This window comes from Salvelinus fontinalis, chromosome 16 (assembly GCF_029448725.1).
Source record: "Salvelinus fontinalis isolate EN_2023a chromosome 16, ASM2944872v1, whole genome shotgun sequence".
Classification (NCBI taxonomy): Eukaryota; Metazoa; Chordata; class Actinopteri; order Salmoniformes; family Salmonidae; genus Salvelinus; species Salvelinus fontinalis.
In genome coordinates this window covers 29,866,413-29,892,837 of record NC_074680.1, presented here as the reverse complement: position 1 = coordinate 29,892,837, position 26,425 = coordinate 29,866,413, and the positions used below count along the sequence as shown (strand labels likewise).

Genomic DNA, 26,425 nt, shown 5'->3' with positions numbered 1-26,425 from the left:
TCACCGAATCAGCGTAAAAATCTATTATTCTCTGAGGCTACCCGGGAACATATCCCAGTCCGCATGATCATTGGATTCCGATTGGTCAGACCAGCGTTGAATGGTGCATCATGTTTTTGAGTTTCTGCCTATAGGAGGGGAGAAGCAAAATGAAGTCATGGTCAGATTTGCTGAACGGAGGGAGGGGGAGGGCCTTGTATGCATCGCGGAAGTTAGAGTAGCATTGATTGTGTTTTGCCAGCCTGGGTACTACAATCAATATGCTGATAGAATTTAGGTAGCCTTGTTCTCAAATTTTCTTTGTTAAAATACCCAGCTACAATAAATGCAACCTCAGGGTATATGGTTTCCAGTTTCCATAGAGTCCAGTGGAGTTCCTTGAGGGCCGTCGTGGTATCGGCTTGAGGGGGGATATACACGGTTGTGACAATAACCGACGAGAATTGTCTTGGGAGAAAATGCGGTCGGCATTTGATCGTAAGGAATTCTAGGTCAGGTGAACAAAAGGACTTGAGTTCCTGTATGTTACAATTACACCATGAGTCGTTAATCATGAAACATACAACCCCGCCCTCCTTCTTCCCGGAGAAATGTTTACTCCTGTCAGCGCGACACACAAAGTATCCCGGTGGCTGTACAGACTCCGACAGCATGTCCCCAGAGAACCATGTTTCTGTGAAACATAGTATGTTACAATCCCGGATGTCTTTCTGGAAAGCAACTCGTGCCCTAATTTCATCTACCTTGTTATCTAGAGACTGGACATTAGCAAGTAATATACTCGGAAGCGGTGGGTGGTGTGCGCACCTCCGAAGTCTGACCAGAAGGCCGCTGCGTCTACCTATTCTGAGGCGACGTTGTTTTGGGTCAGCCTCTGGAATCAGTTAGAATGCCTTGGGTGGTTTGAACAAAGGATCCGTTTCGGGAAAGTTGTATTCCTGGTAAGTTGACGTCGCTCTGATATCCAATAGTTCTTCCCGGCTGTATGTAATAACACTTAAGATTATCTGGGCTAACAATTTAAGAAATAATGCATACTGCATAGTTTCCTAAGGACTAGAAGCGAAGTGGCCCTCTGTCGGCACCATCTTCCCTTAGAAGAGTCAACTGACTGATTTCCTTATGAACTGTAACTCAGTAAAATTTTGGAAAGTGTTGCATGTTGCGCTTATTTTTCTTCAGTGTAGTTATCCTTTGTATATATTTGATGTTTTACTGACATCTATTCCTTATTGTTTACTCCCAGAATCCTAGGCTAGCAACCATCATATCCAATTACATCCCTTTTCAAAATAAATGGTAAACTAGGAGATGGGTACTCGTGTTCTTACAGACTACTCTGAAGCTGAGTAGTCTGTAAGAACCAGAAACCCTCCAGGATTTTACAAACTAAAATTGTAGCGTGGCTAGGAGTTAGTTTACTTTAAGGCACAATGTGTTGTGGCCTCACCATTTTGACAACCTCCGGGTAGGCCTGTTCTGTCAGGTAGCCCCTGCTGACGGTGACATAGTCCACCAGTTCGTTGAGTGTGGAGCGCTTGTACTCTTTCATCTTTAGGTCAGACAGCGTGTCCATGAAGTCAAAAACAGTACAGCACTGTTGCAGCTTCTTCAGGAACAGCTCCGGCTGCTCCGGCGCTGGCACGTCTACACACATAGGGAGAGAACGAGAAACGGTCAGTAGAGGCCTAATAGTATAGGGAGACTTCTGGTGGAGAGGGGGAGGACAACATTGGAGTAGAGATGGAGAGTGAATGAGGAAAGGAAAAGCTGTGAATTTTAAAGGACCTTCAATTGTTAATTTTTTATATATACACCCTGATGAACCAATCCAACTAACTCAGTCTTCCATGATTACGTAAGAGATGAGCTGCTATAGAGGCAACGGACCACACGCCACACAAACCTACAGGTCCCTCATTACTGCAGCATGTCACTGTAGTCAGATTACTGTGGATGTTGCTCTCGCTGTTACCAGCGTAGTTCAGGTAGAAGCGCAAAGACCATACATACAGTAGAAATCAGAGGAACCTGATCCAGGCATGAAATTGCTTCCATCAGAAACCAGTTTGCACAAGATCTTAAATCCAAGCTATACGTACTTGTACTTAGGGTATATCTATATAGTCAGTCAGTGCCTGCAGTTCAAACAGGTGGTATAAAAAGTGGATAAAAGTGACCTCATCACAGGCCATCCCTAAGACTAAGTATCTACACTAAACTATCTACGGTCTTCTCAGCCAAGCATCTGTCAACATGGCATTACACAGGGCAATACAGGTAACAACCAACAGTGTCTTAATAGGGTGTTGGGCCACCCCGAGCCACCAGAACAGCTTCAATGTGCCTTGGCAGAGTGTCTGGAACTCTATTGGAGGGATGTGACACCATTCTTCAACGGGAAATTCCAAAATTTGATGTTTTGTTGATGGTGGTGGAAAACGCTCCAGAATCTCCCATGTGTTCAATTGGGTTTATCTGGTGACTCACACACACACACCTTTAAAGCCCCTATGGTCCTTTCAAGACCCCTCTTTCAAAGTCAAGAGATCTCTTCTAGACACGGTATCCAAAATAATGGGCAACTGGGCATTTTTACATGACCTTAAACATGATAGGATGTTAATTGCTTAATTAACTCAGGAAACACACCAACTCCGCCATGCTGCAGCTCCTTACCAAGAGGGGCCTAGAGCCCAGGGACCAAGATGTGGCCATCATAGAGGAAGACCTCAGCCACACGCCCATCAGGACTGTGCATTAGTGTGTGCGCGCATTCTTATAACCCTAACATTACTCCTATCATTGATCCTTTGCTCTCTCATGGTCTGCTTCACTCGGTCTGAATGATCTGGAGAAGGTCCACTTGGTCCTGATTGACACGCTGATGTCACTGGCTGCCATGGAGACTGTTGGCAAGGTGAAGATGGCAGCGGAGGCAGAGCAGATGGGGGGGGGGGGGGGGGGGGGGGGCGGGGCTCCATGGAATAACACCCTCTTTTGGGTTAACCAGGTAAGACCAGAGCACAACCAGGTCATTCTAGAACACGACAAGGTAATTCTAGAACATGAGCAGAACATTCTAGATCACAGCCAGGTCATTCTAGTACACAAACTGGTCATTGTAGATTACGACCATCGTACTGTTGACAATGTGATTGTCTCAATCTCTATCTGCAGTTAAATCAGAAGTTGAGAGCGAGCACTGAGGATGAGGAGGCTCCAACCTGCACAGACCTACAGCCTGTTTAACCAACAGTTAGTGTACACACACACTAAGGTTGAATGGCAAAAACCCGGTTACTGAGATTTACCGCCCAAAACCAGTCCCCTTTCCCAGGATAAATAACTGCGAGAAACCGGTAAATAATTAGTCATACCAAACAAAAATAAACACAACTAACTTTACTGAGTTACAGTTCATATAAGGAAATCAATTGAAATAAATTAATTAGACCCTAATCTATGGATTTCATATGACTAGGCAGGGGCGCAGCCATGGCTGGGTCTGAGGGCATAGGCCCACCCAATGGGGAGCCAGGCCCAGCCAATGAGAATTCATTCCCCCCCCCAAAAAGGGCTTTATTTCAAGCAGAAATACTCCTGTTTCATCAGCTGCCCGGGTGGCTGGTCTCAGACAATCCCGCAGGTGAAGAAGCCGGATGTGGAGGTCCCTGGGCTGGCATGGTTACACGTGGTCTGCAATTGTGAGGACGTTTGGAAGTACTGACAAATTCTCGAATAAGACGTTGGACGCAGCTTATGGAAAATAAATTAACATTAAATTCTCTGGTAAGAGCTGTGGTGGACATTCCTGCAATCAGCATGCCAATTGCACGCTCCCTCAAAACTTTAAACATCTGTGGCATTGTGTTGTGTAACAAAACTTAACAAAAAAAAAACATAGATTTGTTTAACACTTTGTTACTACATGATTCCATGTGTTATTTCATAGTTGATGTCTTCACTATTATTCTATTGTAAAAAATAAAAACTTGAATGAGTACTTTTGACTGGTACTGTGTGTGTGTGTGTGTGTGTGTGTGTGTGTGTGTGTGTGTGTGTGTGTGTGTGTGTGTGTGTGTGTGTGTGTGTGTGTGTGTGTGTGTGTGTGTGTGTATATAATATATGTTTTTAGATTGATGTCCTAGCCTACCTCTTTCAGGTAATACTTTCAATGCAGTATAAGCCTCATATTTAGCTAATTAAAGATGGGTTATGCATAAAAATTGAACTTATTGCCTCTTGCGTAATACGCACACACCTGTGCTCCACTGGCCTCTCTCCTTAAAACTTCTTGTCAATAGGGGGGGGCGATATTTTCACTTTGGAAAAAATCGTGCCCAATTTAAACGGCCTCGTACTCTTTTATAGATCATACAATATGCATATTATTATTACTATTGGATAGAAAACACTTTGAAGTTTCTAAAACTGTTTGAATTATATATGTGAGTAAAACAGAACTCATTTTGCAGCAAACTTCCAGACAGGAAGTGAAAAATCTGAAAAAGATGCTCTGTTCCAGGGCCTGCCTATTCAATTGCTTTATATTTATGGATATGCATGCACTGCATACGCCTTCCACTAGATGTCAACAGGCAGTGGAAGGTGGAATGGGGTGTCTAGCTTGATCTGAGGTCGAACAAGAGTTCTTGGAATGACGTGACCACAATTTCCTTTCTCTACCTAGATGCGGGAAGGACATCAGCATTGGCTTCTGAAAAGCGTTCGGTATAGACGGTGGATGTCTCCGGCTCTGATTTTATTTGATATATGTGATAATAACATCATAAAGTAGTTTTTTTTCAACCGAGTTGTATCAGTTTATTCAACGTTTATTGCAACTTTTGGCATTTTCCTTTCTTTGCGTCATGAGAAGATGGACATGTTCGCGCCACATGGCTAGCTAAGGTTGCTAATTCGACAGAAGAGGACATTCTAAAACCAAACAACGATTTATTCTGGACAAAGGACTCCTTGTACAAGATTCTGATGGAAGCTCAGCAAAAGTAAGAACCATTTATGATGTTATTTCGTATTTCTGTGGAAAATGTTTAGTCCTATTTTCCTTCCTTTTTGCGGGCACTGTCTCGCTATAACAGAAGCTGTTTGTTATGGTAAAGTTATTTTTTTTAAATCTAACACTGCGATTGCATTAAGAACTAGTGTATCTTTCATTTGCTGTCTAACATGTATTTTTTAGTAAAGTTTATGATGAGTTCTTTGATTAGATGACTGTCCAAAATATCTCCGGAGAATTTTGTGCATTTTGGCTACGTATTCACAATGTAAAACCACGATTTGCACCTCTAAATATGCACATTTTCGAACAAAACATATATGTATTGTGTAACATGATGTTATAAGACTGTCATCTGATGGAGTTGGTCAAGGTTAGTGATTAATTTTATATATTTTGCTGGTTTTTGCGGATGCTATCTATGCGGTGAATAAATGCGGTTGTGTGTTTGGCTATTGTGGTAAGCTAATATAATGCTATATTGTGTATTGGCTGTAAAACACTTAAAAAAACTGAAATATTGGCTGGATTCACAAGATGTTTATCTTTCATTTGCTGTACACCATGTATTTTTCATAAATGTTTTATGATGAGTATTTAGGTATTTCACCTTGCTCTCTGTAATTATTCTGGCTGCTTTGATGGTAGCTGCAATGTAAAACTATGATTTATACCTCAAATATGCACATTTTCAAACAAAACATAAATTTATTGTATAACATGTTATAAGACTGTCATCTGATGAAGTTGTTTCTTGGTTAGTGACTAATTATATCTCTATTTGGTCGGTTTTGTGATAGCTACCTATACGGTAGAAAAATGGTGAAAATATGCGGTTGAGTCTTTTGCTAATAGAAATATAGTGTTTCAGCTGTAAAACATTTTAAAAATCGGAAAATGATGGCTGGATTCACAAGATGTTTATCTTTCATTTGCTGTATTGGACTTGTGATTTGATGAAAATTATACACTGCTCAAAAAAATAAAGGGAACACTTAAACAACACAATGTAACTCCAAGTCAATCACACTTCTGTGAAATCAAACTGTCCACTTAGGAAGTGCTGTTCCACATGCTGTTGTGCAAATGGAATAGACAACAGATGGAAATTATAGGCAATTAGCAAGACACCCCCAATAAAGGAGTGGTTCTGCAGGTGGTGACCACAGACCACTTCTCAGTTCCTATGCTTCCTGGCTGATGTTTTGGTCACTTTTGAATGCTGGCGGTGCTTTCACTCTAGTGGTAGCATGAGACGGAGTCTACAACCCACACAAGTGGCTCAGGTAGTGCAGCTCATCCAGGATGGCACATCAATGCGAGCTGTGGCAAGAAGGTTTGCTGTGTCTGTCAGCGTAGTGTCCAGAGCATGGAGGCGCTACCAGGAGACGTGGAGGAGGCCAACAACCCAGCAGCAGGACCGCTACCTCCGCCTTTGTGCAAGGAGGAGCACTGCCAGAGCCCTGCAAAATGACCTCCAGCAGGCCACAAATGTGCATGTGTCTGCTCAAACGGTCAGAAACAGACTCCATGAGGGTGGTATGAGGGCCCGATGTCCACAGGTGGGGGTTGTGCTTACAGCCCAACACTGTGCAGGACGTTTGGCATTTGCCAGAGAACACCAAGATTGGCAAATTTGCCACTGGCGCCCTGTGCTCTTCACAGATGAAAGCAGGTTCACACTGAGCACATGTGACAGACGTGACAGTCTGGAGACGCCGTGGAGACGTTCTGCTGCCTGCAACATCCTCCAGCATAACCGGTTTGGCGGTGGGTCAGTCATGGTGTGGGGTGGCATTTCTTTGGGGGGCCGCACAGCCCTCCATGGGCTCGCCAGAGGTAGCCTGACTGCCATTAGGTACCGAGATGAGATCCTCAGACCACTTGTGAGACCATATGCTGGTGCGGTTGGCCCTGGGTTCCTCCTAATGCAAGACAATGCTCGACCTCATGTGGCTGGAGTGTGTCAGCAGTTACTGCAAGAGGAAGGCATTGATGCTATGGACTGGCCCGCCCGTTCCCCAGACCTGAATCCAATTGAGCACATCTGGGACATCATGTCTCGCTCCATCCACCAACGCCACGTTACACCACAGACTGTCCAGGAGTCCGCCACCTCATCAGGAGCATGCCCAGGCGTTGTAGGGAGGTCATACAGGCACGTGGAGGCCACACACACTACTGAGCCTCATTTTGACTTGTTTTAAGGACATTACATCAAAGTTAGATCAGCCTGTAGTGTGGTTTTCCACTTTAATTTTGAGTGTGACTCCAAATCCAGGCCTCCATGGGTTGATAAATTTGATTTCCATTGATCATTTTTGTGTGATTTTGTTGTCAGCACATTCAACTATGTAAAGAAAAAAGTATTTAATAAGAATATTTCATTCATTCAGATCTAGGATGTGTTATTTAGTGTTCCCTTTATTTTTTTGAGCAGTGTATTATATGATATCCCTGTCGCGTTAGGCTAGTCAGCTTTTTTGATCAGGATCCTCCCGGATCCGGGATGGGTAGCAATGAAAGGTTAAAAAAAACACTCCTTAGCTCTTGGAGTCCCATGCATGAAAAATTAGACTAGAACAGCATCTCTGGAATTTTTTTACATTTTATTTCTTAAACTATTTGAAGAGGTACCCAAGCTCTTGTTTGTGGAATTTTAAATATAGCAGCCAATAGAAATCACAGGCAGTTTGAAAGAAGAGCAAACTCGCAATGGCAGTATGTTATAGCAGTTAATTTCAGACCCATAAACATTCAATCTTCGTGAAGAGAAGTGAAAGCTTTCTGCATCTAATTCTCGTACTATAATATGGATGTCATTAGAATGATTAAGGACAAAACTTATTTCATTTAACTGGATATCGTTAGAATGATTAACAGCAAAATGTATATAATTTAACTGTTGAAAGCGAGGAAGGAATGAAGCAACAATAGAGAGCGAAAGAGCCTACTAGGCTTATAACATTAGGGTAAATATTATGAAAAAGGAATATATGTCAGCCTACCAATTATACAAATAGGCCGTATATTTCAAAATGTAAATGTAATTCACTAGCCTATACATGTAACTTTGTAGGCCGCATGTGCTGCATCAGAATCCAATGTTCTCTCCCTGCTTTATCATGGTTTCAACGCTGTGCGTAATTCCAGCCCATATAAGTCAATACAGTATTACAGTTCATGTGCAGTAGCCTATGTCATATGTATTGGATAACGGCAATCATTTGGGCTTGGGCTCATTCAATATAGAGCTTAGGTAGCATCAGTCTTGAATTTACGATCAAAGTTGTAATCAAATCCAGACATTGGCCTATTTATAAGCTTTAGAATGACACTACTGGTTTTGGCGGGAAATACAGCGTTACCCGGGAGAAGGGTGATCTACTCTCGGGAGGGAACATTGTTTGTGAGTATTTTACCAAACACACACACTTGTAACACATTTCTAAATCTCCCTCTTCTCCTCTCTCACAACCCTCGCTTCTGTATGGCAGTGTTCCACCCGCTGTTACTGGAAACTGGTCCTGGTAAGTGTGCTCCTTTTAACTATCTCAGCTAGACGGCCAGCCAGCAGAGCTAAAAAGGAGCACAGAAGAGGCCAGGTCCACAGGAATCTGACTCTGACTCTCTATACACATCCCTGTTTAACTTCTTATGGCTGGGTGGCAGTATTGAGTAGCTTGGATGAAAAGGTGCCCAGAGTAAACTGCCTGCTACTCAGGCTCAGAGATGCATATTATTAGTAGATTTGGATAGAAAACTCAGAAGTTTCTAAAACTGTTTGAATGATGTCTGTGAGTATAACAGAACTCAAAGGCCAGGCAAAAACACGAGAAACAATCCAACCAGGAAGTGGGAAATCTGAGGTTTGTAGGTTTGCCTATCCAATATACAATGGGATATTGGTAATTTTGCACTTCCTAAGGCTTCCACTAGATGTCAGTCTTTAGAACCTTGTTTGATGCTTCTACTGTGAAGAATGAGGGAAGGAGAGCTCTTTGAGTCAGGTGTCTAGCACGAGCTGAACATGCGCGCACTCGCGTGAGAGTGACCTGCTTTCCATCACATTTCTGAAGACAAAGGAATTCTCCGGTTGAAACATTGAAGATTTATTTTAAAAACATCCTAAAGATTGATTCTATACATCGTTTGACATGTTTCTACGAACTGTAATGGAAAACATAGTGTGAGTAGACTTTCCCTTTAAAAGGAAGCAATTAACAGAGCATGTAATCCCACAGGAAAAAGTAATCCCTCCAGGGAGGAGAGAGAGCCCGGAACCACACACATGCACACCCCTCAAGACATGCCACTAGAGGTCTCTTCACAGTCCAGAACAGACTATGGGAGGCACACAGTACTAGATAGAGCCATGACTACATGGAACTCTATTCCACATAACTCATGCCAGCAGTAGAATTACATTTAAAAAACAGATAATAATACACCTTATGGCATTGGCAGCAGCTAATGGGGATCCATAATATCCACAAAAACACACACAAGCACACTCCGCAACTGCAGTGCTCTCCAGAGGGTAGTGCAGTCAGCACAACGCATCCCACAGGGGCACACTTCCTGGCCCCCAGGAAATCCACAGCACCTGGTGTCACAGGAAGGCCAAGAAGATCATGAAGGACCTCAGCCTCCCAAGCCGAGCCACAGCTTCTTCACCCATCTACCATCTAGAAGGCAGAGACAGTACAGGTGCATCAAAGCTAGGGTGGAGACACTGAAAAACAGTTTATATCTCAGGCCATCACACTTAAATAGTCACCACTAGCCAGCCTCCGCCCAGTACCTTGCCCTGAATTTTTGTCACTGTTACTAGCCAGCTACCACCCGGTACTCAACCCTGCACTTTAGAGACTGCTGCCCTATGTAGATAGTCATTGAACACTGGTCACTAATGTTTGCATACAATTTTACCCACTACTTGCCCAAATGTATGCATGTACCTACCCGTCGAACATTTCATTCCAAAATCACGGGTATTAATATGGAGTTGGTACCCCCTTAGCTGCTATAACAGAATCCACTCTTCTGTGAAGGATTTCCACTAGATGTTAGAGCATTGCTGCGGGGATTTGCTTCCACTCAGCCACAAGAGCAAAATACCCTCAAATTGTCACATGCGGCAAATACAACAGGTGTAGATATTACCGTAAAATGCTTACTTACAAGCCCTTAACTCCTATTTTTCTTAACTGCATTGTTGGTTAAGAAAAAAATATTTACTAAATAAAGTAAAACATAGCAACAATAAAATAACAATAATGAGGCTATATCCAGGGTGGGTACCGAGTCAATGTGCCGGGGTACAGGTTAGTCGAGGTAACATGTACATGTAGGTAGGGGTAAAGTAACTATGCATAGATAAAACAGTGATTAGCAGCAGCGTAAAAAAAGGGGGGAGGGGCAACGTAAATAGTCTGGGTAGATTTGATTACATGTTCAGCAGTTCTATGGCTTGAGGATAGAAGCTGTTAAGAAGCCTTTTGGACCTTGACTTGGCGCTCCGGTACCACTTGTCGTGCGGTAGCAGAGAGAACAGTCTATGACTAGGGTGGCTGGAGTCTTTGACAATTTTTACAACCTTCCTCTGACACTGCCTGGTATAGAGGTCCTGGATCGCAGGAAGCTTGGCCCCAGTTATGTACAGAGTCGTACCCACTACCCTCTGTAGCACCTTGCGGTCGGAGGCCAAGTAGTTGCCATACCAGGTGGTGATGCAACCAGTCTGGATGTTTTCGATGGTGCAGCTAGAGAACAATAAGGATCTGAGGACCCATGCCAAATCTTTCTAGGATCCTGAGGGGGAATAGGCATTGTCGTGCCCTCTTCACAACTTTCTTGGTGTGTTTGGACCATGTCGGTGATGTGAACACCAAGGAACTTGAAGATCTCAACCTGCTCCACTAGAGCCCCGTCAATGAGAATGGGGGAGTGCTCGGCCCTCCTTTTCCTATAGTCCACGATCATCTCCGTCTTGATCACGTTAAGGGAGAGGTTGTTGTCCTGGCACCATACTGCGAGGTCTCTGACCACCTCCCTAAAGGCTGTCCCACTGGTGTCGGTGATCAGGCCTACCACCGTTGTGTCGTCGGCAAACTTAATGATGGCGTTGGAGTCGTGCTTGGCCACGCAGCCATGGGTGAACATGGAGTACAGGAGGAGACTAAGCACGCACCTATGAGGGCCCCCTCGTTGAGGAGGAGCGTGGCAGATGTGTTGCCTACCCTTACCACCTGGTAAGTGACACTTGCCTACCAGCTCATCTGGTAGGCATATGTCATTAGGTAGCTCGCTGCTGTGCTTCCCATTGTTGTCCGTAATAGTTTGTAAGCCCTGCCACATCCGACAAGCGTCGGAGCCGGTGTAGTAGGATTCAATCTTTGTCCTGTATTTACACTTTGCCTGTTTGATGGTTTGTCTGAGGGCATAGCGGAATTTCTAATAAGCATCCGGGTAAGAGTCCCGCTCCTTGAAAGAGGCAGCTCTACCCTTTAGCTCAGTGCAGATGTTGCCTGTAATCCATGGCTTCTGGTCAGGGTATGTACGTACGGTGACTGTGGGGACAACGAAATCGATGTACTTATTGATGAAGCCGGTGACTGATGTGGTGTAATGCAAACAAGGTGAAAAAACACTAAGTGGCACAATTGTTTAGGAGCCTGTAAAATGGCAGCCATCTCCTCCGGTGCCATTCTGTCAGGTCAGGCACTGATGTTGGGCGATTAGGCTTGCAGTTGGCATTCAAATCAAATCAAATATTGTCACATTACATATTTAGCAGATGTTATTGCGGGTGTAGCAAAATGCTTGTGTTCCTAGCTCTAACAGTGGATCTAACAATTTACAACAAAATGAAAATCTAAAAGAATGAAAATAAGAAATATTAGGACGAGCAATGTCGGAGTGGAATTGACCAAAATACAGTAGAATACAGTATATACATATGAAATAATTAAAAAAGTATGTTAACAGTATTAAAGTGACCAGCGATTACATGTCTATATACATATGGCAGCAGCCTCTAGGGTGCAGTGTTGAGTAACCTGGTGGAAGCCGGCTAGGGATGGCTTTTTAACAGCATGTTGGCCTTGAGATAGAGACTAAAACAGCTTCTAAAACAGCTTCTTAGTCCCAGCTTTGATGCACATGTAATGACCTCACCTTCTGGGTGACAGCAGGGTGAACAAGCCTTTGCTCGAGTGGTTGATGTCCTTGACAATCTCCTTGCCTTCCTGTGACATCAGGTGCTGTAGGTGTCCTGGAGGGCAGGGAGTTTGTCCCCGGTGATACGTTTGGCGCAACACCCTCTGTAGAGCCCTGCGCTGCAGGCAGTGCAGTTGCTGTACCAGGCGGTTATACAGCCTGACAGGGTGCTCTCATTTTGTGCATTTTCAATAAAAAATATATTGGTCACATACACATATTTAGAACATTTTATTGCGGGTGTAGCAAATTGCTTGTAAAAGTGTGTGAGGGTCTTAGGAGAGTGGACCATTTCAGTTTGTCAGTGATGTGTACGCTGAGAAACTTGAAGCTCTTCACATTCTCCACTGCAGTCCTGTCAATGTGGATGAGGGCGTACTCCCTCTGCTTTCTCCTTAAGTCCAAGATAAGCTCCTTCATTTTGTTGACATTGAGGGAAAGGTTATTATCCTGGCACCACTCTGCCAAGGCCTTACCTCCTCCCTGTAGGCTGTCTTGTCATTGTTGGTAATCAGGCCTACTACTGTTGTGTCTACAAATTTGATGACTGAGTTGGAGGTGTGCGTGGCCACGCAGTCATGGGTGAACAGGGAGTATAGGAAGGGGCTGAGCACACACTTTTGTGGGGCCCCAGTGTTGAGTATCAGCATAGTGGAGGGGTTGTTTCCTACATTCAATACCTTGGGGCGACCTGTCAGGAAGTCCAGGACGCAGTTGCCCAGGGTTGGGATCAGACCCAGGGCCCCGAAATTAATGATGAGCTTGGAGGGTCCTACGGTGTTAAAAGCTGAGCTACAGTCAATGAACAACATTCTTACATTAGGTATTCCTCTTGTCGAGATGGGATAGGGCAGTGTGCAGTTCGATTGCATCGTCTGTGAATCTATTGGGGCGGTATGCAAATTTAAGTGGGCCTAGGGTGTCAGGTAAGGTGGAGGTGATATGATCCTTGACTAGTCTCTCTTAGCACTTCCTGATGACACATGGCATTAGTAATTTAGTTCAGTTACCTTTGCCTTCTTGGGTACAGGAACATACATATTGAAGCATGTGGGGACAGCAGACTGGAATAGGGAGATATTCAATATGTCCATAAACACTCCAGCCAGCTGGTTCATCAGTAAGTGAATAGGGACTACGGATGCCGTCTGGGCCGACAGTCTTGCGAGGGTTAACACGCTTAAAATGTCTAACTCACGTCGGCCACGGAGAACGAGAGCCCACAGTCCTTGGTAGCAGGCCGCATCACTGGCAATGTGTTATCCTCAAAGCGGGCGAAGAAGGTGTTTAGCTTGTTGGGGAGCAAGACGAGTGTCCTTGATGTGGATGGTTTTCCCTTTGTAACCCGTGATTGTATGTAGACCCTACCACATACGTTGTGTCTGAGCCATTGAATTGAGACTCCACTTCGTCTCTGTACTGACGTTTTGCCTGTTTGATTGCCTTACGGAGGGAATAACTACACTGTTTGTATTCAACCATATTCCCAGTCACCTTGCCGTTGTTAACTTCTTGCAACTATAGGGGGTGCTGTTTCAAATTAGCATAATTGTCTCTACAGATTAAACTGCCTAGTACTCAATTCTTGCTCGTACAATATGTATAGTATTGTTATTATTGGATAGAAAACACTCTCTAGTTTCTATAGCCGTTTGAATTATGTCTCTGAGTGAAACAGAACTCATTCTACAGCACTTTTCCTCCCAGTGTGTGAGATTTAGACATCTTGGCCTCTGGTTCCAGATCAGTTTTAAAAGTCTCTGTTAATCCTATGAGATACAAACACTGCCCACGCCTTCCTCTAGATGTCAGTAAGTGGTGACAACTTGAATGGAGTCGATTGCGCAATCATTGGCTCTATAAATGACAAAATACCAGAAGTAGCCTTCCTTTGGACACTGCGCTCAATGCAAGAAGGATATCTGACTGGCCTTTTTCCAAGCATTGGTTTAGCCAGTAATATAGCGTCGGTCATCTTTTTACTTGTTATAGGTGTTAGAAACATCATAATGTAGTTAATTTAAACCGTTTTATAGCAATTTATATCCGTTTAGTGCGATTTTGAGGCATTGCTTTGTAATAGACTTTAAAGCTCCGGGCACGTTTCGGGGTCCCGGTCGTACGTTAGTGGGCATTTCGACGGACAAGTGGACATCTTTCGACCAAAAGAATATTAGACCCAAGAAAGGATTCATTGTCCAAGATTCTGATGGGAGAACAGCTCATAGTAAGAACAATTTATGATGATAAATCGTGTTTGTCGATAAATGTTAAACGTTTATGCCGCCATCTTGTTTGCTATAGCTTCACTTGGCGCAACCTGTATTGAAAAGTAAGGATAATTTAAAAAATGTAATTCCGCGATTGTATTAAGAATTAAATTGTCTATCAATCGCTGTCCACCCTGTATTTTTTAGTCAAGTTTATGAGTATTTATGTATAAGACTAGATCACTGTCTAATATGGTGCAGGACATTTTCTGACCAGCTGAGCTACTTTTGTCATTGTCTAACCATGATTTTGGTGGCTAAATATGCACATTTTCGAACAAACTCTCTATGTATGTTGTAATATGATGTTACAGGAGTGTCATCTGAAGAATTCTGAGAAGGTTAGTGAAAAAATTAATATATTTTGGCGATGATTACGTTATCGCTCTCTTTGGCTAGAATCAATGCTCTGGTAATGTTTGCACATGTGGTATGCTAATATAACGATTTATTGTGTTTTCGCTGTAAAACACTTAGAACATCTGAAATATTGTCTGAATTCACAAGATCTGTGTCTTTCCATTGCTGTGAGCTGTGTATTTTTAAGAAATGTTTGATGATTAGTAATTAGGTAATACACGTTGCTCTATGTATTTATTCTAGTCTAGTTGTGACGGTGGGTGCAATTGTAAACTATGATTTCTACCCGAAATATGCAAATTTTTCTAACAAAACCTATCCTATACCATAAATATGTTATCAGACTGTCATCTGATGAGTTTTTTTCTTGGTTAGTGGCTATCAATATCTGAGTTTAGCCAAATTGGTGATAGCTACTGGTGTTGAGAGAAAATGGTGGACAAAGAAAAATGGTGATTTTTGCTAACGTGTTTAGCTAATAGATTTACATATTGTGTCTTCCCTGTAAAACATTTTAAAAATCTGAAATGGTGGCTTTATTCACAGGATCTGTATCTTTCATTAGGTGTCTTGGACTTGTGATTTAATGATATTTAGATGCTACTATTTAATTGTGACGCTATGCTAGCGATGCTAATCAGTGTGGGGGGGGGGGGGGGGGGGGGTGGGTGCTCTCGGACCCGGGGTAGAGGCTCGTGAAAGGTTAACTGAGGTGGTTCGCGCTTTCAGTTTTGCGTGAATGCTGCCATCTATCCACATTTTTTGTAGGTTAATAGGTCACAGTGGGAACATCCCCTATACACTCCTGATTAACTCTGTCACATGTATATGTCATTGTTATTGTCAGAGGCAACCCAGAACAAATCCCAGTCCGCATGATCAAAATCTTGAAGCATGGATTGTGATTGGTCAGACCAGCATTGAATAGACCTTAGCACGGCTACTTCCTGTTTCAGTTTCTGCTTACAGGAAGGTAAGAGCAGAATGTAGTTGTGATCTGAATTTCCAAAGGGAGGACCTTGTAGCCATCCTGGAAGGGAGAAACAATAGTTGAGAGTTTTTGAAGAGGCAGTGCAACAGGCAATGCATTTTGCTAAGTGCATTTGTTTTGTTAAAATACCCAGCTACAGTAAATGCGGACCCAGGATGTGGTTTCCAGTTTGCACAACGTCCAGTTTAGTTCCTTGAGGGCCATCATGGTATCTGCTTGATGGGGAATATACACGGCTGTGACTATAACCGAAGAGATCTCTTGGACGGTAATACGGTTGGCATTTGATTGCGAGGTATTCTAGGTAAGGTGAACAAAAGGACTCAAGTTCCTGTACTTTACCAGTCACACCATAAGTAGTTAATCTTGAAACATGCGCGCCTTCTTCCTGGGAAGTTCTTTATTCCTGTCTGCGCGATGTACTGAGAACCCAGCTGGCTGTATGGACGGGGACAGTATATCTGGAGAGAGCCATGATTCCGTAATACACCCAGTGTATTACATCCCTTGATGTCTCTCTGGAAGGAGATACTCGCAGTCAACTCCTAAACTTTATTTCCCAGGGACTGAACATTAGCGAGCAATATACTCAGAAGCGGTGGATGGTGTGCACGCCTCCTGAGTCGGACAAGAAGTCCACTCAGAATACCTCTGCCGGCGGCGTCTTGGAGCAGCCTCTGGGAAAAGTTGAATTGCCCTGGGGGTTAAGAACAAAGGAACCAATTAAAGGAAGGTTGTATTTCTGTTTGTAATGCTGTTGAGTTACCGCCGCTCTGATATCCAAAAGTTATTTTCGGCGGTATGTATTAACACAAAAAAAGTTTTGGGCTAATAACGTAAGAAATAACAAGAAAACTAAATACTGAAGTTACTTAGGAGCTAGAAGCAGAGCTGCCATGTCTGTCGGAGCCATTTGTGTGCCATTCCAATTTATCCCAAAGGTGTTTCTATTGGGTTGAGGTCAGGGGTCTGTGCAGGCCAGTCAAGTTCTTCCACACCGATCAGGACAAACCAATTCTGTATGGACCTCACTGTGCACAGGGGCATTGTCATGCTGAAACAGGAAAGGGCCTTCCCCAAACTGTTGCCACAAAGTTGTAACCAAAGAATAATATAGAATGGCATTGTATGCTGTAGCGTTAAGATGGCCTTACACTGGAACAAAGAGTTCTAGCCCAAACCATGAAAAACAGCCACAGACCATTATTCCTCCTCATCCAAACTTCCAGAGTCCAATTGCTGCAAGCTTTACACCACTTCAGCTAATGCTTGGCATTGTGAATGGTGATCTTAGGCTTGTGTGCGGCTGCTCGGCCATGGAAACCCATTACATGAAGCTCCCAACGAACAGTTATTGTGCTGATGTTTCCAGAGGCAGTTTGGAACTCGGTAGTGAATGTTGCAACCAAGGACAGACGATTTTTACGTGATACAGCACTCTGCAGTCCGTTCTGATGAGCCGTTGTTCCTGGACATTCCCCCGTCACAATTACAGCACTTACAGTCGAACGGGGCAGCTCTAGCAGGGCAGAAATGTTACGATCTGACTTGTTGGAAAGGTGGCATCCTATGACGGTGCCATGTTGAAAGTCACTGAGCTCTTCAGGACGGGCCATCCTACTGCCAATGTTGGTCTATGGAAATTGCATGGCAGTGTGCTAGATTTTATACACCCGTCAGCAACGGGTGTGGTTGTAAGAGTCGAATCCACTAAATTCCACTACTTTTGACCATGTAGTGTATTTACACGGAGAAAACCAAACACTATGAACACCTTTCTAATATTGAGTTGGACCCCCCCTCTCTTTTGCCCTCAGAACAGCCTCAAGTCATTGGGACATGGATTCTACAAGGTGTCGAAAGCATTCCACAGGGATGCTGGCCCATGTTGACTCCAATGCTTCCCACAGTTGTGTCAACTTGGCTGGACGTCCTTTGGGTGGTAGACCATTCTTGATAGACACAGGAAACTGTTGATCGTGAGAAACCCAGCAGCGTAGCAGTTCTTGGCACATACTACCATAACCTATTCAAAAGGCACTTCAATCTTTTGTCTTGCCCATTCAGCCTCTGAATGGCACACATACACAATCCATGTCTCAATTTGTTTAAAGGATTAACAATACTTTTACCTGTCTCCTCCCCTTCATCTACACTGATTAAAGTGGATTTGACAAGTGACATCAGTAAAGAATCATAGCTATCACCTGGTCAGTCTCATGGAAAGAGTAGATGCTCTTAATGTTTTGTCTACTCTGTGTATACTGTACTATAGTCAAGGCTCATCCTATATGACTACTGCTGTATAGGCTTGGGCAGTATACCATATATACTGGGGCATTTGGAAATAGCCACAGAATGGTTTTTCAATATCGTAAATTCTGTTAAATATTAACTACTTAAGTAAATACCTGCTGTCAGCTTGTGCAATACATTAAGAGATAAAGCAGATCGCGTTCTTCATATTACCTGTCACATTAACTTCTCTAGGGTAGAGGGGAGCATTCGGAATTTTGGATGAAAAGCATGCCCAAATTAAACTGCCTGCTTCTCGGGCCCAGAAGATATGATATGCATATAACTGGTAGACTTGGATAGAAAACTCTAAAGTTTCCAAAACTGTTAAAATAGTGAGTATAACAGCACTAATTTGGCAGGCGAAAACCTGAGAAAAATCAATTCAGGAAGTCATTTTTGTTTTTTTTTGTTGTAGTTTTCTATTCAATGCCATTACAGTATCCATTGACTTAGGACTCAAATTGCAGTTCCTATGCCTTCCACTAGATGTCAACAGTCTTTAGAAATTATTTCAGGCTTGTATTCTGAAAAATGAGGAAGTAAGAGCAGTCGGAATGAGTGGACCCTAAAGTGTCACAGAACTTTTTCATGTGCGCAACCGAGAGAGTGCCTTTCTTGTTACATTTTAAATGGACGACGTTATTGTCCGGTTGAAATATTATCGATTATTTAGGCTAAAAACAACAAGAGGATTGAATATAATCATCGTTTGACATGTTTCTATGAACTTTACGGATACAATTTAGATTTTTTTTGTCTGCCTGTTTTGACTGCGTTTGAGCCTGTGGATTACTGAAAACGCGAACAAAACTGAGGTTTCTGGATATAAAGAGACTTTATCGAACAAAAGGAACATTTATTGAGTAAATGAATGTCTGCTGAGTGCAACCACATGAAGATCATCAAAGGTAAGGGATTAATTTTATCTCTATTTCTGACTTGTGTAACTCTTCTACTTGGCTGGTTACTGTTTGTAACGATTTGTCTGCTGTGCTATGTTCTCAAATAATCGTACGGTATGCTTTCGCCGTAAAGCATTTTTAAAATCTGACACCGTGGTTGGATTCACAAGAAGTTCATCTTTAAACCTATGTAAAATATGTTTTGTTTTCTGAATTTTTATAATGAGTATTTCTGTATTCGAATTTGGCGCCCAGCAGTTTCACTGGCTGTTGAAGAGGTGGAACGCTAACGTCTCACGTACCTAAGAGAGGTTAAGAAGCTTACCATAGTTCCCCAGAACAGTAGAGCCAGTCACTTGTTTGTAAATAACACAAATGGGAGAAAGCGGGAGCAGGTGAGTCCAGCTATGCATTGACAGGGGTTAATATTTGTTGGGGCTTCAATAGGGTGACGAGGAACGTGCAACTATAGTTTTCCTTCACAGAAAATACATTAGTGCAACACATTTGGCAGAAAATAGACTTTTTAAATCAGAAGACAACAGAAGTGCAACACTATTTGGCTGGCAGCCACAAGTAAATGAGCTTACAATGAAAAAGCAAGGTCTGTCTTGCAAAAATTATGCACGGTCAAAGAATGTAATCAGCTACATTTGCTAATGCTTTGCTTAAAGTTATCTTTCATTTCACCTGAGTAAAGAATTCTGGTACACCGAGAAATTTCCCAAAGAAAAGTTTCTACACAATCAGAGTGCTGTCTGCTGATAGAATGCCAATTCATCAATTCTCATCCGAGTGGAGAAGTGCAACTGAAGCGTAAAATGTCTGATGCCGAGCAGAAATTACAATAAGCATTTTATATCTGCGTTTACAAAAAGCAGCAAGCGATTTGCTTTTATTTTTTTGGTTTAACTTGGTAGTCATCTAAGTAAGTTAATAAATTGATAAGGTGACGGGGCACCATATTTTGTAAGCTTTCTGCTGTGTTTGAGAAGTCAAAGCCCTTAGGATGAGTTCTGTACAGCTGCCACTGCCATCATGATTTCCTTTCTCTCCACGGCCCGTCTGCTCCTCTCCCATCTTCTCCAAGCAGAGCAGGCAGGCCCCTTGCCCTACCGACTCCAGATTCAACACAGCCTATAGCCTTAACATGCTGTTTCAGAGCCAGTACTGTTCTTCCTTCAGACAAGCATGTGTCCAAATTTTGTTCATTTGCACAATGTATCTAGTTCACTTTCATCTGTAAAATGTCCAAACTCATCAAAAATGACATTCCGTAGCTTTTACCTATATATAAACATAAGATTCAACAGACAAACTGAATAAGTTCCACAGACATGTGACTAACAAATGGAATCATGTGTCTTTGAACAAAGGGGGGGGGGGGGTTCAAAATCAAAAGTAACAGTATCTGGTGGCCACCAGCTGCTTTAAGTACTGCAGTGCATCTCCTCCTCATGGACTGCACCAGATTTGCCAGTTCTTGCTGTGAGATGTAACCCCACTCTTCCACCAAGGCTCCTGCAAGTTCCCAGACATTTGTGGGGGGGAATGGCCCTATCCCTCACTCGCCGATCCAACAGATCTCCCAGGCGTGCTCAATGGGATTGAGATCCGGGCTCTTTGCTGGCCATGGCAGAACACTGACATTCCTGTCTTGCAGGAAATCATGCACGGAACAAGCAGTACAGCTGGTGGCATTGTCATGCTGGAGGGTCATGTCAGGATGAGCCTGCAAGAAGGGTACTACATGAGGGAGGAGGATGTCTTCCCTGTAAAGCACAGCGTTGAGATTGCAATGACAACAAGCTCAGTCCGATGATGCCCGTGACAAACCGCCCCAGACCATGACTGACCCTCCACCTGCAAATCGATCCCGCTCCAGAGTACAATCCTCGGTGTAACGCTCATTCCTTTACATTTACATTTAAGTCATTTAGCAGACGCTCTTATCCAGAGCGACTTCCAAATTGGTGCATTCACCTAATGACATCCACGATAAACGCCAATCCGACCATCACCCCTGGTGAGACAAAACCACGACTCGTCAGTGAAAAGCACTTTCTGCCAGTCCTGTCTGGTCCAGCGATGATGGGTTTGTGCCCATATGCGACGTTGTAGCCGGTGATGTCTAGTGAAGACCTGAATTACAACAGGCCTACAAGCCCTCAGTCCAGCCTCTCTCAGCCTATTGCAGACAGTCTGCGCACTGATGGAGGGATTGTTCCTTCCTGGTGTAACTCGGTCAGTTGTTGTTGCCATCCTGTTTCTGTCCCGCAGGTGTGATGTTCGGATGTACCGATCCTGTGCTGGTGTTGTTACACATGGTCTGCCACTGCGAGGACGATCAGCTGTCCATCCTGTCTCCCTGTCTTAAGCGTCTCACAGTACGGACATTGCAATTTATTAACCTGGCCACATCTGCAGTCCCCTCATGCCTCCTTGCAGCATGCCTCCTTGCAGCAAGGCACGTTCAAAGATGTGCAGAGACCCTGGGAATCTTTATTTTGGTGTTTTTCAGTCAGTAGAAAGGCCTCTTTAGTGTCCTAAGTTTTTATAACTGTGACCTTACAGCCTACCGTCTGTAAGCTGCTAGAATCTTAATGACCGTTCCACAAGTGCATGTTCATTAATTGTTTATTGAACAAGCATAGGAAAAAGTGTTTAAACCCTTTACAATGAAGATCTGTGAAGTTATTTGTATTTTTATGAATTATCTTTGAAAGACAGGGTCCTGAAAAAGGGATGTTTCTTTTATAGCTGAGTTTATGTATAACTTTATGAGCTGGATTGCCTGTCTGCAATTTGATTATTTTTGTTTGCGCTCATTAGCACATTTAGATAGCAGCCTACATGTAATTGCACTATTAGTTGTGTTAATTTTGTTAGCATTCTGGTAACAGATGCCATATGGTATTTTTTGCATTTTGTATTATGCTGGTCATATCGTAAATCCCAGGATGAGAGGACAGTATTAAAACATATATAAATAAATAATAATAAAATCAGGAAGCCACCCAACCCTACTGCTCTACACCTTTTATGTCTATACACTGTGGTGTACCGCAGGTCAGCCACCAGGGGGAGACTCGTCGAGGGAGACTCGTCCAAACGTTTGGACCAACATCATAACGCCACAAGGGAGCTAGCTGCCAGATGATGGTAGGTGCAGTACCAGAGTTGCCGGGTACCTCTCCTAGTGGGACGGGATTGTACGCTGTTCATGGCCCTATGGGGGCACGAGCTGAAGAAAAAGCTACGAGAAGGCCGAAGAAGAGCGCGGGGACGACCCATCCCCTGTACGGCTCGGAAGCAATCGGTTGACCAACCTGTATCTACAGGTCCGGAGTCGGCGCCGGAACCCGAACTCCCGGGGAACCACTGGAGGAGTCCAGCCTCCCCCTCCTCAATTCCGAGGGGCCAGTCGAGACACCCGCTGGGGGCCAACTGAGGGACAATTCGTGACGGCCCAGTGGGAGGATCTGAACGTGAAAGCCGCCGCAGCCCAAGGAATAGCAGTGGATGGACAGCTACTTCTGGGGGTGAGTGACTGGCGATACCCCCATTTCCAAATCAAGAATAACCTTTTGTATCAGGCGTCACACTAACAGGGGGAACTTCGAGAGGTATTGTTGCTGCCCCGACGGTACATGGGAACCGTTCTTCAGCTGGGCCACACCCACCTTTTGGGGGCGCACCTGGGAATGGAGAAGACCCGGGAACGGATCGCCGCCCGGTTCCACTGGCCCGGGATGAGGAGGGCTGTAGAAGACTACTGTCGCAGCTGCCCGGAGTGTCAACTCATTGCCCCAAAAGCACACTTCCGAAACCCACTGGTCCACCTACCGATCATCGGGGTGCCCTCTGAACGTATCGCCACGGACATAGTGGGACCCCTGGTAAAAACAGGACGAGGACACCGGTGCATCCTGGTGATAGTAGATTAACTTCTTATGGCTGCAAGGGGCAGAATTGAGTAGCCAGTTAAATCGTGCCCATTTCAAACGGCCTCGTACTCAATTCTTGCTCGTACAATATGCATATTATTATTACTATTGGATAGAAAACACTCTCTAGTTTCTAAAACCGTTTGAATTATTTCTCTGAGTGAAACAGAACTCCTTCTGCAGCACATTTCCTGACCAGGAAGTGGAATGTCAGAAATCGATGCTCTGTTCAACTTCATGCCTATACATGGGGGCAATGAACGTAAGAGTCTACGTACACTTCATACACCTTCCCCTGGTTGCCAAGAGGCGGTGAGAGAAGAAATTTCGTGTTTATCTTGGTCTGAGGTGGAATTAAAGCTCTTTGTATGACGTGACCGTCCATTTCCTGATTCTGGAGCGCGCAAAAGAGGACATGGATTTGCCTTCTGTTTAGCTGTCGTTATGGACGACTAACATCTCCGGTTTAGATTTTATTTGATACATGTGACCATATCATCGTAAAGTATGTTTTTTCAATATAGTTTAATCAGATTATTGAAATTTTTTCGGGAGTTTTGCAGTGTTCCGTTCTCTGACTTTGTAAGTGCCCATGCTAAATCAAGAGGGAAATTTGCCGTTCCAGATCCAAACAACGACTGTTCTGGACAAAGGACACCTTGTCCAACATTCTGACGGAAGATCACCAAAAGTAAGAAACATTTTATGATGCTATTTCTAATATCTGTCGCGCATGTGAACTGGTCGTCGGCGCCCAAGTGTTTCTGGCTATTGTGGCTACGCTAATATAACGCTATATTGTGTTTTCGCTGTAAAACACTTGATAAATCGGAAATATTGTCTGGAATCACAAGATGCCTGTCTTTCAATTGCTGTACACTATGTATTTTTCAGAAATGTTTTATGATGAGTATTTAGTTATTTGGCGTTGGTGTCTGTAATTTTTCTGTCTGCTTTCGGTGCAATTTCTGACTGTAGCTGCAATGTAAACTATGATTTATACCTGAAATATGCACATTTTTCGAAAAAACATATTTATTGTATAGCATATGTTTTATCAGACTCATCTGATGAGGTTGTTTCTTGGTTAGTGGCTATTTATATCTTTATTTGGCCGAATTTGTGATAGCTACTGATGGAGTCAAAAACTGATGGAGTAATAAAAGTGGAGTCTTTTGCTAACGTGGTTAGCTAATAGATTTACATATTTTGTCTTCCCTGTAAAACATTTTAAAAATCGGACATGTTAGCTGGATTCACGAGATGTGTACCTTTCATATGCTGTATTGGACTTGTTAATGTGTGAAAGTTAAATATTAAAAAAATATATCTTTTGAATTTCGCGCCCTGCACTTGAAGTGGCTGTTGTCATAAATGTACCGACGTCGGGCTTGCACGCCAAACAGGTTAAGCCACCCGGTATCCCGAGGCTATTCCCATACGGGCGGCGGTATCCAAGTGAATCGCCCGGGAGCTGTTCCACCTCTTTAGGGCATCCCGAACGAGATCCTGACAGACCAAGGTACTGAGTTTATGTCCCGCCTAATGAAAGATGTGTGCTCTCCTGCAGATCAAGCAGATCCGGACCTCTGTCTTTCACCCGCAGACGGATGGGCTCGTCAAGCAGTTCAATAAAACGCTCAAACAAATGCTGCGGAAGGTCATCGAGCAGGATGGGAAGAACTGGGACCAGATACTACCCCACCTAATGTTCTCAATCCGAGAAGTACCCCAGCCATCCACTGGATTTTCCCCTTTCAAACTCCTCTACGGGAGGAGGCCACGCGGCCTACTGGACCTCACCAAGGAGGTGTGGGAAGTCCAACCGACCCCCTTACGCAGCGTGGTAGGACACGTGGAGATGATGAGGGAGCGGATGACAGCCATATGGCCAGTGGTAAGGCAACATATGGAGAAGGCCCAATGCGCCCAAGCCTACAGAAACGGGGAACCCAGCCCCGAGAATGGTCTTAATCCCCACGGCCGAAAGTAAGTTCCTGGCAACATGGCACGGGCCATACGAGGTGACAGAGAAGCTGGGACCCGTCAATTACTGCGTACGGCAGCCGGGGAGACGGAAACCCCAACAGATTTACCACGTGAACCTGTTGAATAAGTGGCACGAGAGGACAGCCTTGGCCGTGTTATGGTTTCAGGACCCAGGACGCCAACGGTACCAGTGGTGGTCCCGAGCAATGACGACCTGAACCCAGCCCAGAAGCAAGCGCTCAGGGAGCTCGTCGATCGGAACATGGCGGTGTTCTCCGAGAAGCCGGGCTGCACGACCCTCATTTAACACCTCATCCGTACCCGGCCCAGGGAAATGGTAAGAAAACGGCCATATCGGATTCCGGAGGCCCAAAGGGAGGTCGTGAAACAAGAAGTGGAGGCTATGCTAAGGATCGTTGAAGAGTCCCACAGTGCATGGTGTAGCCCCATCGTGTTGGTGCCTAAACCGGACGATGGCCTGCGCTTCTGTAATGATTTCCGGGGTGTGAACGAGATCAGCTTGTTCGACACCTACCCCATGCCGAGGGTGGATGAACTCATCGACCGATTGGGAAAGGCCCGGTACATCAGCACCCTTGACCTGCCCAAAGGATATTGGCAGGTACCGTTGACAGCCTCCTCCCGGGAGAAGACAGCGTTTGACACCAGACGAACTATATCAGTACCGGGTGCTCTCGTTCGGTCTCCACGGAGCCCCACGAACATTACAGCGCCTGATGGACAAAGTACTTGGACCCCACCAGTAGTATGCAGCGGCCTATTTGGATATCATCCACAGACAAGGTTGGGAAGAGCACCTGACGCACCTCCAGGTGGTGCTGGACGAGCTCAGGCAAGCCGGGTTGGCAGGGAACCCCAAGAAATGCGAACTAGCGTTCGAGGAGGTGGAGTACCTGGGGTATTTGATCGGACGGGGGAACGTCAAGCCCCAGGAGAGGAATGTTCACGCGGTACGTGACTGGCCCGTTCCACGCACCAAGACACAGGTCAAGTCCTTCCTGGGACTGGCAGGACACTATAGCCGGTTTATCTCCAACTTTGTGGCTATAGCTTCCCCCCCTCACCAATCTAATGAGGGCCCGCCTCCCGAAAACAGTGAAATGGACGGACGAGACAGAAGCGGCGTTCAGGCGCCTGAAGGAAGCACTGTGCTCCCCATCATATTCTCTTAATTATGGCTGCAGTCCCGTTAACGGGATCGATATGACAACAGCCAGTTGAAGTGCAGGGCGCCAAATTCAAAAAACAGAAATCTTAAAATTCCTCAGACATTCATGTGTCTTATATCATTTTAAAGGTAATCTTGTTGTTAATCCCACCAAAGTGTCTGATTTCAAATAGGCTTTTCAGCAAAAGCACAACAAACAATTATGTTAGGTCACCACAAAACCACAATAACCACA

General features: G+C 44.2%; 1 protein-coding gene across 6 annotated transcripts in view; it reads right to left on the bottom strand.

Annotated features, from left to right (window-relative positions):
• The window catches only part of LOC129812972 (serine/threonine-protein phosphatase 2A 56 kDa regulatory subunit epsilon isoform-like), a 91,106-nt gene that overhangs the window by 17,574 nt on the left and 47,107 nt on the right, over positions 1 to 26,425 (bottom strand). For all 6 annotated transcript variants that reach the window (XM_055865019.1, XM_055865017.1, XM_055865020.1 and 3 more), the window contains one exon: positions 1,451 to 1,647. In XM_055865019.1, coding sequence (XP_055720994.1) covers positions 1,451 to 1,647 — 197 coding nt within the window. The remainder of the gene's footprint in view (positions 1 to 1,450; positions 1,648 to 26,425) is intronic.